This window comes from Equus caballus, chromosome 14, assembly GCF_041296265.1.
Source record: "Equus caballus isolate H_3958 breed thoroughbred chromosome 14, TB-T2T, whole genome shotgun sequence".
NCBI lineage: Eukaryota > Metazoa > Chordata > Mammalia > Perissodactyla > Equidae > Equus > Equus caballus.
This window is the reverse complement of record NC_091697.1, coordinates 102,982,501-103,001,841: the sequence shown is the minus strand read 5'-3', so window position 1 is coordinate 103,001,841 and position 19,341 is coordinate 102,982,501. Positions and strand designations below refer to the sequence as shown.

Here is a 19,341-nt window from a genome sequence, read left to right as displayed (position 1 = left end):
TAAAGCAAATTATAAAGTAGTTTGACTATTCTACTCGAAGGCTTTCTTAATTCTGCACATACTTCAATGAACACATATTTATTTGTTTCAGAAACAGATCTCATCCTGAGAATTTCATGTTTTATAGTATTGTCTTTACAGGCACTGAAGGTGAGGAGGAGATAAATGTACTTCTGTTTGGAACAAATATAATGGACTCTGGGTACTTATACTTAAAACTATGGAATATTTACTCAAGATATAAAAAGTAAATTTTAAACAATGTTCCAAATTTCCACTGGAAAAAAAAAAATCTAAAATTTAAAAATGCAAATTAAAGCAAAGCTGAAAGAAGAAATTAATTTGTTGTACTCAGAGATTAATCAAGACAACTGGCATTATGGGGACTAAAATGATAAGTCTAATTGCATTATTCAAAGAATTACTGAACGAAAATTTAGTAGCAAATTAGATGATCCTGAAAAGCAAATAATAAAGTGACTTTATAGATCCGGAATTTTTAAAGCTGTATGTACCACCTAAGCAAGTATGGGAAACAAGTGTATCAACACGCAATACTGGTGTTTTTCAGTTGACTATGATGAAACTTAAGACAAATAAAATTTTATTCTGTTTATGATTCCAAAGTCTGGCTGTACATTAGAATAATGGGGGATACTAAATATATACCTATTTACTATAAACACTTATGTATATATTTAAACAGAAACCATCCCCTTTTGATTTCCACTTTGCTCAGTCTTCAGCATAACTGCAGTCCTACTGTGCAGCAGCTCTATACTTAGCTTCATCTCTTCTGATATATCTTGTTAGGGGTAGTTATATTTTAGCAAGCCCACTCAAATCCAGTAGACTGTGACTATCCTAGGGCTTGTTGGTAAGTATGATTTGCTACTTACTGCTAACCATGACAGAGATGATGATAGAGAAGAATAATTCAATAAGCTTAATATATTAAGGAGTATGTTTACTTCTCATAGGCTCAGGGGAGATTAGGCGTTATAAGAGGGTACTTGTTTGGTGCTGATTTTAAAATGTTATTGGTTTGATTAGTGGTATATATGTTGGTTTGCTGATTTCAGTTTGAATTTCATTTGTTTTGTAAACCTAACATTTACCAGTATGCTACACAAGTACCATGTGGCCTAAATCTCTGGCAAACAGGCTTTACTGTAGAGTAAATATCTATAGTGATACTTTGCTTGCATTTCTCCTAAAGCTATACTTTATTAGTTCACAGCTCTGTCAGCCACACTGCTCAAGGCTATTCTTTAGTGAATCCTTAATGCATTCTTCTGTGCCAGAGATACACTGGGGTTTGGTCTTGTTTGCAGTAGACACCATATTGGTAGCAAATGCTGGCATCTTCAAAACATGATGGCATTCATTATTTGGATCTCTCTACATCATGTATCCTTGTATTTCATTTGACAAAATGACAGTTCTCAAGATGTCTTGTTGATAGCACTCTTTGACACAGTTTGGTACCGTCTTCAGTCTTAAAATAATTAACTGTGAGCTTAGTGCCATGTTAATTTTGGAGGACAGCTCATGATCAACGGCATGTTATATTGTATGAATGCTTCAAGAGCAAAGTGATCAGCATAAAGTTATTCAACTAATGGACTTTTATAGTATCTGAAGCCTACTACACTGGGAAAGAGTACTCAATCAGGTGTCTGTACTTGCATACTGCTTCTGGATCACTCCTATGTACATGAGAGGGTTATATGGAAATGGCTGAAAAAACATAGGCTCTATTACGCCATCAATAACAAAAAGCAAAATCACACAAGATGCCATCTACTTTGATATGATAGTTGTTCAGTAACTGGTGAAATCTTAGTGAACTCAAACTTGTCAATTGTTAACTTATACTGCATAGAGCCTTAGGCTATTCTTTGTGTGTCTGCTTTTTAAAAAATCTCACATGTACTTGGTCTCAGGGAAAAAGGGCATATTATTCCTAATACTCTTGCAAGGAATCCAGTTTCATGCTAAAGGCAGGACAAAATCCAGACAAAAGTCCCTGCATATTATAGACAAAAAGAACAGATTGATGATAAATAAGAAAGCTCCTAGACTCCTTAACATGTGCATATGTACATACTAAATAAGAAAATCTTACTTCCCTTATTTCACAAAGACATGAAAACAGAGGCTTTGTTTTTTATTGCATTCTTACGATGTTTTTGGAGGACCAATTAAAGTGTATCATACTCTGTAACTCTACCGTAATCTACTAATAAAAGAGACCAGCTGGTGTTACACACAAATATATACTGCATGGGAAAGAACTCTGTATCTTGAGGGTATTCAATAAATGCCAACAAAATAAATGAAACATTACAGTCATAAAAATTTGCCAAAGAATAGTCTATTACTAGTACTGAGGCAACCGTATACATTCACATTTTATTTCTGCGTTAAGGCCATACTATGAAATTTATTATATTTATTTCTTCTATTCTACATAGGCCAACAAAAGGTCAACTCATCAACTCATTATGCAGCTCCAAGAAACGCTAATACTGTTCTACTGTTTTAACCTTTGGATAACATTTTCAACCTTCAGACAATTCATATATCAGCTGCTTGACACTTCTTAAACTAAACTAATTTTTTAACTAGGTAAAAAATGCTGGATTTAAAGTAATAAAAAGGACACAGATTGGGATATACTATAATTCCTTAGCAATATATTAACTTCACAAAATAATTAAATAAAAATCAGGACACTGTGTTTTTTAAATGGTGTCTTAATTACCAAATTATTTTTAAAAGCTTATAAAAGTCTAGCACATTTCATCTACTAGGAATTGTATTTTTCCTTTGTGTAAAAATATAACACAGAGAATGACCTCCTTTACCGAATGACTCGTGAAAACTACAGAGGAGAATTGAACAACGTCAAAGAACTGAGGTGAAGACGAAGAAAAATAGAAGAGTTATGTGAAATGGTGAGTAAAGAAGACACAGTTACTTGGCCAAAGGCTTTGCTCACCTAAAGTAGTATAAAAAGAAACTATCTGGAGCTTTCTGATTGTAATGTTTTAAGGATTCACTGACAGAAAGCTTCTATCACTTTTCATTGCGATTTTGTCTGAAGTTTTTCCCAACTGAACTTTAGGACTGTCTCCACTTACACAAAACAGAAAGAACAGAGACAGACACTCTAATTATTACACTATTTTAAACTCAAAGTAAGACATACAATTGTTACATTTCATTTTTAAAAAGTATATTTTTGGTAAAATACTTAAAAAAATGGAAGGGGATGACACTTGTTTGGTGCGATGATATGATGGGGCGGGCACTGAGGTGACCTGGAGCACACGCTGTGTCGGAGGGGCAGCCTGCTCAGCTGGTGTGCTGCATCCGGGAAGGGAGGACCAGTACTGCCATAGCTTGTGCTTTCTTCCGAGAAAAGTGAGAATTCTGGGTTTATTTTTTAATGTGAAAGCATCTTGATTTTTAAACGATGCCAACAGACTAAAAATACTTTAAAACATAATGTGTATAAACACTAGTAAAATACCAGGGGCTAGTCTATGCGCGGGAAGGAAGACAAGCGGAATAGGGTACATCCCCAGCCTTCACTGTGGAAAGAAACGGAAGGGGAGATATGGCAGGTCCTGTGTTCAAAAAGGAAGACTAGTATCAGGCAGGGAATGAAGTTAACCCAGGAGAGAGGTGGGGAGGGTGATGCAGACACGTAAAATAGGAAGCAGTTCTGATTCTTCAGACCCATCCTTTCATCACTACGAGTGTTACCATTGCTGGCACCTGGTTCACCAAGGGCAAAGGAATGTATTTATCTTGTATGATAAATATGGTTTAAAAAGGGAAAAGAAATATAAACTAAGTACGCTAATAACTCTCAATAAAATAATATGTTATCTACTTTACTTTAAAATGAACACATTTAATTATCAAATATAGTTAAAGTTTTAAATGAGAATTAATATTTACCTATTGGATTAAAAACATGCATTTGCATGCCTATAGGAAGTTTCTTTTCCCTTATGTGGATATTTTCTATCTTCTTATCAGTAGTATTATTCAACGTTATTTGTACAGAGACCATCTTATCACCAAAAATACAAGGCTGTCTTGGAAAGGAATAATGGGCAGCTAGTCCTTTTCCACTCATTCGATGAAGCAGCACATGAGTTTTCATTGGCACAAAGACAGGAGTACTGACCTGTTGCACATCAGAAAAAGAAAAAAAACGATAAATTAGTGAATCTAGTTAGTAATTCTCTTAGAAAATATGCAAAAATTTATGACATTTAACTCCTGTTTTCCCTAAAGTATTACATAAACCACAATAACAAAGATTAGTAGGACATCACACACACAGATATTATGTCAGAACCATAAAAAAAGTAAAGTAGATGCTTCAAAACACTATTAAAATTGTTCTGTATTTTGCAGGCATATATTAAAATATTTTGACAATATATGTCTAATAAGAAGAGAACAATCGGTTAGATAATTATATTCAATATTTTTAGAGTTTATAAACTTTTTTGTTATTTTTTTCTAGGTACACCATACTTGGACATTTTGCTAATTTTCTTATGTTTTAATAGTGTGTAAGTTGATTTTCTCGGTCTTTTGAACTGTAAGAGATTATATCATCTGCCAATAAGGATCTTTTTTTTTTTTAAGGAAGATTAGCCCTGAGCTAACTACTGCCAATCTTCCTCTTTTTGCTGAGGAAGACTGGCCCTGAGCTAACATCCATGCCCATCTTCCTCTATTTTATACGTGGGATGCCTGCCACAGCATGGCTTTTGCCAAGCAGTGCCATGTCCGCACCCGGGATCCGACCTGGCGAACCCGGGCCACTGAGCAGCACAATGTGTGAACTTAACTGCTTCGCCACCAGGCCGGCCCCAATAAGGATCATCTTGCACCTTCATGTCCAATGTTGACTCCTTGACCCTCTTTCACCTTGAATTTCTTTCACCGTAAACTGAAGATTATGACCTCCTTTAAGGTAGCTTCTTCCTTTGCTTTCAAGATTAAAAGACCTTCCCTCCTTTGAGATCAGATAACTATTTGCTTACATTTTCTTCTAGAGCTTTCGTGGCTTCAATTTTTTAATTCACGTGGAACTGATTTAGGTACATTGACTTTACATTTAATTATTTTTCTCCAAATATTTAACTAGTCGTGTGAACACGGTTTAATGACTAGTCTTTCCTCAATGATCTGTAAATGCAAACATTCTAACTAATTTATGTATTTGGAGACTTTTTTGGGCCTTGACTGAGCTGTTAAACCAGTACCACATTGTTTTATTTCTTATAGCCCTACAAGAGGATTCAATTATTTGGCAAACAAAGCTTGCCTCATACCATCCCCCGACCACAAACCCACAATTTTCTGGGCTAATCATCTGTTTATCCTTCCACTGAACTTCAGATTCTCCCCTCACTCTCAAGTGGAATGAGAGGCAGAGACAGCATATTAAATGAAGAAACACAGTCCATTCTCAAGTCCTGTGGTGGCCATGTTTCCATTCAAAGTACTGCATGTGGCTTGACCTGACACAGGCAAGCTTTAAAAAAAAATCAATTTGTAATTAAACAGGCCTAATCAAGATTTTTTCCTAACAAGCGTGCTCTCCCAAACTAGGTTATCTACTATAATTGTGAGAGTACATATTAACCTAGTCAACACGTTCACCATGCCACTGACACCTGAGGACGTTAAAAAATTAATAATATTAATAATGTAAAACCAATCAACAAAAATCCCAGAGTTAATTATCATCTATACAAAACAATAAACAGTGTCTTCTGAGCATCAAGATAGAGTATTCCTTCTCCAAAAGCTCAACATAGAAGGGTGGGCAACTTAAAACAATCATCTTAAAAATACATGCAAGAGTATATGTGTAAAATACAATAAATAATCGGGTAAATTTTAAATTTCAGCCATCTAAAGTCATGGGGCAACTGGCCTATGCATTCTACTCTACTCTGGCCTTCTGACGAAAATAAAAGTGCAGCATTTGAAGTTTCAAAGCACTTTCACTTCTAAACTTAGGTTTTTTTCCTTGTATGAAAATTATTTTCAAAACTCTCTGTCTCAGTGCTCACACTAAGTTCTATTTCCTTTACAAATTCTGGGGGGGTTATTAGCATCACAGAAGACAGCAATCTTTAGCAGTGGACATTCATTCAAAGAGATAGAGGCCATCATAAAAATAAGCAAACTGACACAGAACACATGTGCGTGAGTGTTTGTACAAGAATATACACATATTTATACACTTACCCTCAGCAAAAATCTTTTTTTCCACAAATTCCCATGTCACTGAGGCTATGACAATCAACCTTAACACAAACCCTTAACTGGATAATTATATTTTTGGTGTTTTATCTTCATTCCCTTAATTAGGTGACAAGCATGTTGGAGACAGTAACCAAGTCTTACTTTTCTTTTTTCTTCCACAGACAGTTTTCCCCGAATTATTAAATACATGTCCATGTAGCCAGTTTTACGTCTATGGAAAAGCATAAAAGTTTTGGGCTACATATAATACAGCGAAGTGAAGTTGAAAGCTGGAGAGAGGCAAGTGTGTAGCAGTATGAGAAAAGCAGGACAGAAGCAGGGGCGTGGTTCACAAGCAGCCAGGAACTAGCCCTCTAAATTCCAGGGAAGATGCTCACAACGTTCACCTCAGCTCATTCAAGAGCTACCAATATGTCTTGGTTTGCTGTTCTCCCTCTCAATCGAATCCTGGGACACACGGTCCAAATATTTGTTTTGTTCTACCTTGTCTCAGAATTCTGCACTTTTGCTATAATAGCTGAAAAGATGTTAAGGGATGTGCAAAGGAAGAAAGATAGTATAATTCTCTCCACACTCAACCAAGTTCCAGAAGCACTGTCTAATGAATTCAGCATCTAAAAGGCCCTCCCCTACCATCCTCAGAGGTTATCTGTGATCGTACACGGAGGTCTGCGTTCTCTTCCACAACAAACAGCATCATAAACGGCACATTTTGCGGTAATAATACATACTTGTTTAACTACAGGACGGTGCTAACTGAAAATGTCTGACTGCTTTTTCGCTCTTCAGTGGTAGAGCTGAGTGGTTGCAATGTCTAAGAAATTCCCTATGCGGACCCTTGACAGAGGAAGTCTGCTCACCCCCGATGCAGGGGCACACATGTTAAATCCCTCCCCTCTCCTCCCCTGCCCCTGTTGTTGGGGAAAAATTCTCCACAGGTCTCTCACGTTTCTGCATGTTTTCTGAGCAAAGGCATTAATAACTTTGGCCCTGAAAATCTTTTCAAGGATGCTTGTATAGCAGACACCCTTTGGGAACAGGTAAATGGCCCCCTCTAGGGCAAAGCCGGACAGGTTTGCTAACAGCCCCTTCTAAAAGATGGGGACCCTCCATACTCAGGTTCCTCTGGATAAAGCAACCTGCTCCATGCGCAGCCATCACCTGGCCTTCATCGTGTCATCCTGTGGGAGCTGGGCTTCGGAGAAGTGCAAATGACGTTCCTCTGACTACTGCTATTGCTTTGAGTAATAAACCGTCCTTTGTCTTTCACACACGAGTCTCAGGTCTTCTACTGGCATCCATGAAATTGTCTCAGGCTAACTTGTTAGTCTGCAAGTAGGGTAACTTCTCATACCCTTCACAGTTCTTGACATCCAGTTTTTTTTTAGTCACTCAACATTTCCCAGATCCACTTACTCCATATAGCTACATTAACACTTAGTAGGACTATCATATACAGCTGTGCAATGGCAACTGACTGAGGGGTAGATATGAACTACAAATCCAGCTTATATTCAAGAGTGCCTTTTGGGAATACGCACAATGGCACATATGGGCTAGTGGCTTTGAGAATGAGAATACCACTTTACATAGTAGAAACTACTTTTTTCTTTTGACTTTCCTTTATGAAAGTCCATGTTATGACCTGGTTAATTGTTTCTACGGGTTTCTGAAGTTATCATGATGTGTTTTGACAGCCAACAACAAAGTGTCAAGTAAGTTTTACGACACTGAAGGACAAGAAAAATTCGGAGTTTTAAGGTTGCTTTTGTTTGGTTTAAGACTAAGTGCTGGTCTTTCGAGGGAGCCTTCTCCCCATTGTTCTACCCTGCAGTGGTTATGTTGGCACTGTCTGCTCAGCACACCCCACCATCTTCTAGAAACCTGGGCACATTCAATTCCTGAGGCAGCTGACATTTCGTATGCTGCCTCACGACCTGGTCCACACTAAGTGGCTCAGAATGGACACCTGGCTTAATGAGTCCCTTTCCTAGGATTTTTGGATTTGGGTCCTGGGAAGGTGAGCCAGTCTCTCTCAAGTGGCTAAAATTCTGAGATTTAAAACTCTAATGTCTGTGGCCATATTTCCTGCCATATTGTTCAGCAAGAAATTGCAAAGAAGAGCACAGATGAGAGACACAGAGGCCTGCTGGTACCTTTGGTCTGGATGGTTCCTGAAGCTGATATATTCCCATCCTTCCTGAAGCTTGGTTTTCTGTGAAATACCCTATCATTCCATCCTGTAACTTCTTTGTCTCCTTAAGCTGGTTCAAATTGGGTCTCTGTTGTTTAACTCTCCACTCAACTACTAATCAAGATCAGTCAGATTTCAGGACACTAACTGGGGGAGTGGGGAATAAGCTTATGATAGGAGAATGTGCTCTCTCACTCCTTTTCCTAAAGCCTGGGTAGGTATGGAACGGTGAGATCCGAGACTCAGATAAGGCCTTTGATTAGGCTGAACCATACGTATCTATCAATTCTGTAGGTCAAAACAGTCAAATCAGCAATTTATACGGTTCAACCTAACACCTGGCTTTGGTTCAAAACTACTTAGTCCTACCTTCTATAGGAAAGAAGAGTCCTTGATGTGGCCGTCCTAACTCACTGGAGTTCTATACTGGGGTTAGAGAGCAAAACCCCGGCTAATAATAAAGTACTACTTTGCCTGTCTTTGTCCTCTGACTCTGTGTCTCCCATGGCCATCCAGGGGAGAAAGGTGGTCTTGTCCAAGAATCAGGTCGTCCAGGGCTCCCTGTCTAATAAGAGCACTGCTACTTCAAACACTAAGTAACTACTAATCGTTGTTATTAATTCACTCTTTCAACTAATGAACGTTTATTAAGTTGGATGTGCCAACTCCTGTACTAAGGACCATGATACAGAGACAAAGAATAAGCCAGTCCTCAAGGAATCTATCGTTCAGCTGAGGAGAACTAAGGAAATCAACCAGGGTGATAAATGCCAGGACAGAGATGACTAAGAGACTAAGAGAACACAAAAGCCAGAGCTGGCACCTGAGGGAGAACTCAGGGAAGGCATTCACAGTTATTTGAATCAACTAAGTAAAATCTGACCACTGCCCATTACCTCTACTGTTACCATCCTGGTCTGAGCCACCCCTATCTCACATCTGGATTATTCTGACAGCCTTCTAATTGGTGTTCTTGTTTCTACTCCTGCACCCTACTGAGCGCAGACTGAACATAGTAGCCAGGATGAATCAGTCAAAAAACAAAGTTACATGTCACTCCTTTGTTCAAAGCCTCCAACGGCTCCTGATTTCTTTGAGAGCAAAAGTGAAAAATCCTTATAAATGCCCATGGGGCCATGTGGCCTGGCCCCTGTAATGTTCTTTGACCTCAGTTCCTATGACTCTTGAACCCACAGCTCACTCCACTTCAGCCACCCTGACTTCCTTGCTCTTCCTTGCATTCACCAGTAATGCTCCCCCATAGGCCCTTGGCCTTGGTTCCTTCTTCCCGGAATGCGCTTTCTCCAGATACTCACATGGCTTCTTTGCTCAAATGTGACCTTCTTAATGAGGCTTAACCCACTTGTATGTCTTTCTTCTGATTCCCCTTCTTCTTTTTCCACAGCCATTTAATACCTTCTCTAACACAATACATATAATTTTGCTTATTTATTATCTTTATTACCTGTCTCCCCAGTTATTTCCCACTTTTATGTTCAACATATAAACCATAATTTGACCCATTTTCAGAACTCAAAGCATAGTTTTACTATTTTCAATGATTATAGAGATTTGTAGATAATATACTTCTAGTGTTGATCATAACTGTGCTTTATTTGATGCTGTGTGCTCAATTATAACACTGTTCCTTAAACTATTAGTCTTATAGGAGTACACTGTGGTGATAAGCAGAGATTATGAATATTAATATTTGTTGGTTTTAGGATATAATTTGACTAGAAATTTTCCATTACATATAATTGTAAAAAAAAAAATGAAAAAATACCATATATCTTAAAGACACACACAAAGAACAACTCATTAACTAGAAGGAATTCTATGATACAAACACTAATTCTCAAAATATCTAGTTTTAGATAAAAGCATTATTTCCCATTAAATATTAAAACTTGTATAAACAGGATAGTATGAAAGACAATATTTGAAAACATTAAAAGTTTTGATTTAGTTATCTAACTACTAATGTTCAAAGAATTAAAATCTAGCTGCATTATAAGCAAATGATATGGGTTATCCTCAATATAATGCTTGAGGAGGTAATTAGTCCAGTGTCTGTAATAACTCTAAAAGAAAAAGCCCCTTCTAGAGTTAACAGAACAAAAAGCACCAGGTAACAATGAGATAATCCTCCACAAATCTTTACACAGCATATGTTTAAATAATAAAAGTCGTTTGTGTACCTTTAGATGGTTTATGAAAATAACCAATCAATTCTGCAGACACAACATTATTTCTAAAGGAAATCTATGTGACTCATGATGCCTGTAGATACACAGAGACAAACCACACATATTTTATCAGTTTATTACAGTAAGCAAATAAGCGTGGAATGAGAGTGCACATAACTGTCTACTTAGCGCTTACTGAAACATTTATAAGAGCTGTTATCTCCCTAATAACAGACAGACAGCGTGCAATTTTAGAGAGGAGAAAAGCTTCATATTTTTTAACACTTCACTAAAAAGTAACTGAAGAGTGTAAAATGAAAAATACTCCGTGCAGTTAGCTGGTAATGGACCATATTATCAACTCAAGTTAGATTTATAGGATACAAACTAGTCACTAATAGTTATTTTATGACATAGCATGTCTGCTTTTTTTGAGATTATTAAGATTAAAGTTGTAAAACTTCTTTTGAACATAGCTATTCAAAATGATTGAATTATAAAATTTAAATGAGAATTGAAAAATAAAACATGGAGTATCAAGTAAGTGCCCAAGAATAAACCTTGTTCAGCATCTGCATTACCATTTCAAGGATGACACTCCACGTAAAGCTTTATAAAAACAATGCTTTCCAGCCTTTTATGCTTTAATCCACATTTAGTCACTTCATCATTTTTAGGTATATTATTAATCTATTCTGCTTTTGGACTTCAAAAATATGAAGATCTGCAGTATACAAAATCCTCTTTTCATGTCTGCTTTGGTTTGGCTCATTTTACAGCAGTGTATATTTAGAGAGAGGAGTTATAAAAATGACCAGAAAATAGTTGCAAACAGATACAGTTTCATCTTTAAAATTAGTACTTTCTGAACCAACGTATGTTTCAACCGATGAGCTGCGATGTAGAAAGCTACAGTACTGTCTGATTTACCCAGCAGACTGTAGAAGTCTTTTCCATCTTTAATTCACAGTGCTGAGCCTGGGACCCAGAACAGGATTAAAAAGAGCAGAGGGCAAATCTGCTTAACTCTTAGCTATAACTATAAACACAGACTCAAAGAAATATATTTCAATGTTCCAGCAAATATTACTTAAAAAAATGGTTTATAATCCTAATGACAATTTCCTCCATATAAGGAAATTCAGGTATTCGAGAAGGTAACTGTTAATTCTCCACATTTTTACTTTAGTGATCCAGTATATATTATGAAAAACATGAGACTTTTTTTTAACTCTTACTCCAGTAATAATCAATATATGTTATAAAAAATAAATCTGCAGAAAGACCTGAATACATTATCAATAAACATTTCATAAGTATCTTACTTCATGCATGGTGTTAAGCAGATGCCAGCAAACTCTGCGTTGTGGACCCAATGCAGCCTGCCGCCTGTTTTTTATATAGCTTGGGAGCTAAGGAGGGTTTCAAATTTTAAATGGTTGAAAAAAATCAAAAGAAAAATAACACTTGTGTGACGTGAAAACTATGTGACATTCAAAGGTCAACGTCCCTAAATAAAGTTTTATTGGGACACAGCCACAGTCATTCATTTATAGATTGTCTTTGGCTGCTTTGTTACTACAAAGGCAGAATTAAGAGGCTGTGGCCTGCAAAGCTGAAAATATTTACTATCTGGCCCTTTACAAAAAGTTTCCTGACCTCCTGGTAGAGGATGTAGTCAGTTTAGATTGGTGTCGAGATGAGAAGGAAATTATAATACCCTATTCCTTCTCTTCCCCTAACGGAAATCTACAAGCTTCATTGTCAATACATTTCATGTTTTTTATAAATCTGAAATCCAGAATGATGCCTAGATACTTTTATTTACCACTTTCTTAGAAAAACTGTTCCAGAACCATGAATACAGATGTGTTATATTATTGTTAGATATGTTCTACTATTCTTTTTTACATTTCTTTTCTGACTTTTGACTTAAGGGTGCTAATAAAAACAAAATTGATTCTAGTTTTCAAACTGTTTAGCAGAAGGGTTTCAATAATTGGTTACAACAAATTTCATTAGAACCAGAACATTTTGCATAAGACAAAACAATCATGTTGTGTTATATGATAGATGCGACAAACAATTGATCTTAGCAGTTCTATTGCTTTTTCTTTTTTTTTTTTTTTGAGGAAGATTAGCCCCCAGCTAACTACTGCCGATCCTCCTCTTTTTGCTGAGGAAGAATGGCCCTGAGCCAACATCCATGCCCACCTTTCTCTACTTTATATGTGGGACGCCTACCACAGCATGGCTTTTGCCAAGCAGTGCCATGTCCGCACCTGGGATCCGAAACGGCGAACCCCGGGCCGCTGAGAAGCAGAACGTGCGTACTTAACCGCTGCACCACCGGGCCGGCCCCTCTACTGCTTTTTCACTGACAATATCAATGACATAATATAAAAAAGCAAGAGTTAGCATCCTCTTCCACTGTAACCAAGCTCAGAGCCTTGGCGTTATCTCTGACATCCTCCTATTTCCCTCCAACAAATAGCTGACAAGTTTGATGTCTCTTGTATTCATTTCTGTCTTTTCTGTCTGTCTACCACCAGTTTAGTTCAGATCATCAGTGACACTTAAAATATTTAAAAAACCTTTTATTTAAAATTGCAAAAGTAGTGCATGTTTACTGAAAATAATTTCAAGTAGTATGGAAATATTAGTAAACTCCCCCTCAGGTTTAACCATAATTAACAACCTGGTGTCCTTCCCAATCTTTTGCTCTCCTTTTACTTCTGCTTGCCCATTCAAACTGGTCTCCTTGTCTTTAGATTCCTTACATTCCAGTCTTTACCACAGGCTCCTGTAAAAGTAACTCTCTTAAAAGTGTTTACCTCTCCTCTCTTTTATGCTCAGTGAGGTGTGATGGAAAGTTCAGCTGAAATTCCTGCTCTGTAACTTACTAACCCTGTGGCAGGAAAGAAGTTACTCATGCTAGGGACCTCAATTTTCACATTTGGGAAATGGGGAAACTACCAACTATCTTTCAGGATTGTTGTAAATCAAGGCTAAACATAAAAGAAAACTTGGAGGAGTGAAGGGCCCCAGGAACAGGACTGCCATAGGTAGGATAAGATTTCAGAGCTGAAATAAAAGAGTGTGTGGCAGAAATTCAGTGCAGGTGAAAGTTACTGAACTGAAGAGATCAAGAGGCTGTGAGGTTACGTATTGCACAGGCTGTTAATACTTACAGTGACCTCCCATGATGATGTGGACTGCAGAGATTACGTGTAAGATGCCAAGATCTTTACTGAATGCGGGTAAGTGATTAAGAGATCCTAAGACGAGAATGACAAGGAAGGGAAGAGAGTATAGTAAGATGGAATAGGCCTCATAAGCGGAAGGAAGATGAGGATGAAAACAGAATGGGCTAGAAGCAACAGGTGGGAGCTTCCCAGAAACAATCTTGCTGGTAACAATGATTTCATCAAAGACAGAATTACAGAGCATTCTAAGTGAGGTCATGCTGCAAATATTTACTACAGGACAGCAAGATCCAAATGGAGGTCCTCAGAGAAAAGCTAGGCTATGGAATAACACTTTACAAAAGTACATCAGGGAAATCAGTGGCCGTTCTCTGTATTTCACAGGTGGGACCACTGCAACTAAAAACTGGCCGTGCGGCTTGCACTTAAACAAACTGTAACTTAGGGCACAGAGGGATAGGGACCTCATTGAGATGAAGTCCCAGAGGAAGGAGAAGTGGTGTGTCTTAGTTGATGCACAAATTGAAGAGGCAGTTTTATTACAGCTACTTTAATTTTAAATAACAGGTCCCTCTAAGGATGCTTTCTTTGAATCTGATAGAGGGGAAAAGGATCCTTTTACATTATAGATGCCAGTCAGACCTACCATAAGTTGCTGAGGAATTCCTGATCCAGGGTGAGGATGAGGAAATGGGTCCTGAGACCATAAGCGCGCGCGCACACACACACACACACACACACACACACATATATAATTTTTATATAGTATATGTATTTTCTGAACTGAACATAAATATTTTAAATTCTTCAGTGAGGAGGTAGGGAGGAAGAACTTGATTTACTACATAGGAACCCTAGAGTCTTTGGAGTCCATGTTTGTGGTAGCAAAGCCTTCTTATGACCCAGCTTTCTTTTCATTAAAGTTGCCTGACCATCAATCTTTCTGGAAAGTCCTGGATTGGGGCCTGGGCGCTTGCGCTCTGGCATCGGCCCATGTGTTCTCTGGCTATGCCCAAATATGAAGCATTTTTCCTCAGAAGCAAGAAAGGCTATGGCTTACTTCTTCTCAGGCAGAGTCAGGGTTGGCAGTGGTAAGAAAGAAAATCCTGGATTTTAAGGTAGAAGACCTTCAAGGTATTTGATGAGAGGAAAATCATTTAACTTCTCTGAGCTTGAATTTGTACAATAAAGGGTAAGGTAAGACTACCTAAATGATGGGATCGTTTTATAAGGATTCGTGAGATACTGCACATGGAAGTCTTTTGTAGATGAAAGTATTCTTCTTTAATTGTTATTAAAGACAATGTTTATTAGCAAGAGGGAAAAAACAGTGGCAGAACTAGGATTAAAATGTAACAATTTGAAGTGTTATTTCTATCAAGCAATAAGCTATAATTCCTGTTTCAACAAGCACAAACTATTCCTTATGATAAAGGAAACTAAAGGTCAGTCATGCAAGCTGGTGGGGAGATTTTCTTCTCTCCTTCAAAGAACTACAGGAAGTGGGAAGAACCAGCACTTATTATTTCTTTCCAAAGATTAATGATAACTGAGGAAACTTTTTTGAATTTGATCTTAACTATCAGTATCCTTAGTCAACAGAATAACTTTCAAAAGCAAATCAAAATAATGAGATTAAAAATGTCTTTAAAGTATCAGTTATTTAATAAACTAGATATCTGACAGATTTCAAGTGATAATTTCATAAGCCCACATCATAAAGCAAAGGAATCTTAAGAAAATCTGAATGCTGCAACATCATAGGAAGACTACTATGCTCTGAAATATTTTATTCTTTTTAACTTGCTCAGGATTACAGTATTAATAAAACCTCTACCATCTACATATCTATTTTTGGTACTGAAATTATAGAGTCCTACTTTTATACTGATTATAAGGAATTACCTCTTAGTATCTGGACATGTTGAAAAGAGCAATGAAGAATATCACTAAAAAAAAGTAACGCAGGTAACAGGAGGCAGCTGGATGGATGGAGTATTAGACTAGACGGTTACAGTTTAGACTCAAACTGGTTACAGTTTCAACTCAGCCACACGTCAGCAGGGAGCCCTTGGCTAAGTCACAACCTCACTTAGCTTCTGTTTTTCTCTTCTGTAAAATGGGGCTAATTGTACACATCCTGTCTGTTTCACTGAGTTGTTGTGAGGGTAAATGAGATTGTATATGTGAAACTGATTTTTAAGCTCTTCAATAAAAGGCATTATTGGGATTATTAGTAAATTGAGTTTTCAGTTAACATTAAAACACTAACGTCAGATAACATGGGGTCATGAGGCTAAAAGTACATATCTGAAAGCGGAACCACCATTGGAGAAAGGCTTTTAAGACAATGTTGCTGTATTTATTGATAGAACTATCCAAAGGCCTTTAAAAAAGTAATCCCTTCCCCCATGCCCTTTTTCTGTTAGTTGTGGGGGAAGAGGACTGCTCTCTAAAAGGTTTCTAAATGATGCTGATGTTAAAAAATATAGTATCACCATTTAACAGCCTCTTAAAGAGCAGTCCCTAGAATGGTCTTTGTTAACAACTGAGGGAGGAAGGGACTATTTTTTCAAAGGCTTTTAGAGGATGTTGTTAAAAGAATATATAGTGACATCATTTAAAAGCCTTTTAAATAACCGTTCTCCTTCCCTCCCAATTGTAATGTCCTTGGGCTTTCATTTATTTTGTACTACAAGCCGAAAATGGACATGCCAACATATTATTGGTGATGGCAGGCATTTGTTGGATGGAGAATGATGCATTGCTTTTAAAAAGGTCGGTGTCCAGAAATAAATCCAACTCTTCAAGAACACAGTACCATTTGGAGGATATTATTGCCCACCCACCTTATCATTGAGTTGTGGTACCTTCTGCTTGTTTTCTCTAAGAGTTTACTGAAGAGGATACCACGCCAACAGGAAAGGAGTCATAGCTAAGTCATCCCAAGATTTCCTGTGGCATGACGCAGTTCTGCCATCCACTGCTACTTGAGCTAGCTCGCCATCGAATTTATGGCAAATTCTAACTTTAGCTCCTATTCTCCCGTCTTTATTAAATTATTTCTTCTCATGATTCCCCTAATTTTAGACTTCACTCCACTGGGAGATAGCAGTGGACACTTAGGGTTCCTTTCCTTATGTAGCTCCCAGGGAGAGGAAAAATTAAGTCAATCATTTGGTTTGAAGCACTAAGTCTGACAGCCAGTAAGCTCTGAGATGGTTAGCTTTGATTATCTTCTACATAACATACCAAAGAAAAAAGAATTAGCCCCAGAGATATTAATCATAGGATATGAAACAATTTTCCAACTCTTGTGTTGTTTTTTTTTTCAGGAAAGTGTCATTTCATTTTAAGAACAGGCATTCTTAGATCTACAATACTTTGATGAAAAAATAAGTGTTTAAAAAATCGAAAAGCATAGCTCTCCAAACACACTGCACTTTGAATTCTAAATTTCAGTGTGCTCCTTACTTTTTGCCAATCTTGCACATAGAAGTCATGTGTTGGTTCTATAATTTACTTAAATCATAGTAAATCATTATTTACTTAGGATTCCCTTGAATAAATCATGATTTAGTTAAGTATCAAATACTACCCATAATACGATGCTCAGCTCAAGCCCCAGTTTGTCCATTCAACTCTCTCTGACGCTACTCCAGCCCCTAGTAACATTAATCACACCCCATTTTGACATTTCTTATAATTCAATTTTCATATTATTATTTAACTCTATTTATTTATTTTTTTTTTAAAGATTGGCACCTGAGTTAACATGTGTTGCTAATCTTTTTCTTCTTCTTCTTCCTCTTCTCCCCAGAGCCCCCCAGTAAGTAGTTGTATGTTCTGGCAGTAGGTCCTTCTGGTTGTGCTATTTAACTTTAACTTTATTCTTATGCACCGTGTAAATAACAAAGTGCTAAGCCTAGAGAATAATAATTTCTTTGCATATTTTTGTATAATTTTTAAAAAGTATGAATAACTTTTGAATTGTCTGTTAAGACAGCCTTGAAAGCACTATTCAGTTATTTGTGCCTACAATTACTTTTGATAGTAAATACTTAAATACTTAAAAACCTCTGCACAAAGATTCATGTCATTTGAGATTTTTTCCATTATCTACCGAGATAAATCAATGTTTCACTGAGAAACACTATCATAATTCTGATTCCAATAAATGAAAATTTATAAAATTTTGAAATAATTCTGATTTAAGCATCAAAAAGATAGCAATAGGAAGCTATCAATTTAATCTAACATGATTGATCTGAAAATTTCCCATTTCTCTGAATTGGAGCGGTTCTGACCGGACTCAAGTAGAACTACTGTAGTAAGAACTGCCTGCGCGGCAGCTGGGCGTGTCACGACAGCAGCACTCCACCTGAATTCCAGGACGGTGAGCCAGCGAGCACCATGGCGCCAGCAACACCAAGACCAAAGAGTACATGCTTCTGTGTGATGCTGGGCTCTGGCTCTGCATGAGGACGACCTCCAGAAACGCCATGGCCCTAGCCTTCCTCTCCTCTGCAATCTGATAGGTGAGGTACGGGTTCTGAGTCATCTTCCTCTCCCCACAGATTCTATAGGTGAGATGGTATATGGAATAATGGCCCCTCGAAGGTATCCAAACCCTACCCCACAGAACCTATGAATATGCAATGCTGCATGGCAAGGGGAAATTAACGTTGCTAATCAGCTGATTTTGAGATGGGGAGATTTTCCTGGATTATCTGGGTGGGCCACTGTAATCATTAGGATCCTGTAAGTGAAAGAGGAAGGCAGGAGAATAAGTGTCAGAGTGATGCAGTGTGAGAAGAACTCAACAGACCATTGTTGGCTTTGGAGATGGAAGTGGCCATGAGCCAAGGAATGTGGGCAGTCTCTAAAAGCTGGAAAAAGCTGGAAAAAGCATTCTCCCTACAGCGTCCAGAAGGAACAGAGCTGTGCTGACACCTTGACCTTAGCTCAGTGAGACTCATTTTAGACTTCTGACCTCCAGAACTTTAAGATAATAATAAATTTGCATTGTTATAAGCCACCAAGTTTGTGTTATAGCAGCAATAGGAAACTAACAAAGGTAATTACGATGTCTAGTTGAAAACTACTGTTGTGAATTCTGGTGTCGTAACACCTATCTGTGGAGTCTATGCTATAAATTTGTTTGCATACATATCTCAACGGCTGATCTGAGACCTGAGAGGCATCAAAAATTCTGCTTTCCCTATAGTATTTTCTCAGTGGACTTAAGCTTCAACTAGTATAGACAGTAATAATTTGAGTGGCTCTTAAACCCGGATAGTAATTTGTCAGAATCTAAAGAGGACCAGTTTTTTAAAATTCCCCTCCCCTCTTCCCCCTTCTCTGTTTTTGCAGAGCACACTGAATTGATTTTGATTCATTTGGCTAATAAACAGGTACTGAGAACCAATGGAAAAAATAAAAT

The 19,341-nt window shown here is 37.5% G+C and overlaps 1 protein-coding gene across 6 annotated transcripts in view; it reads right to left on the bottom strand.

The window, feature by feature from the left end:
- AP3B1 (adaptor related protein complex 3 subunit beta 1) overlaps positions 1-19,341 on the bottom strand; it is a 227,657-nt gene that overhangs the window by 26,475 nt on the left and 181,841 nt on the right. For all 6 annotated transcript variants that reach the window (XR_011425714.1, XR_011425716.1, XR_011425715.1 and 3 more), the window contains one exon: positions 3,973-4,204. Coding sequence is in view for 3 of the 6 variants with exons in the window: in XM_001918342.6 (XP_001918377.2) it covers positions 3,973-4,204 (232 nt within the window). In the remaining 3 variants the exon portion in view is untranslated. The remainder of the gene's footprint in view (positions 1-3,972; positions 4,205-19,341) is intronic.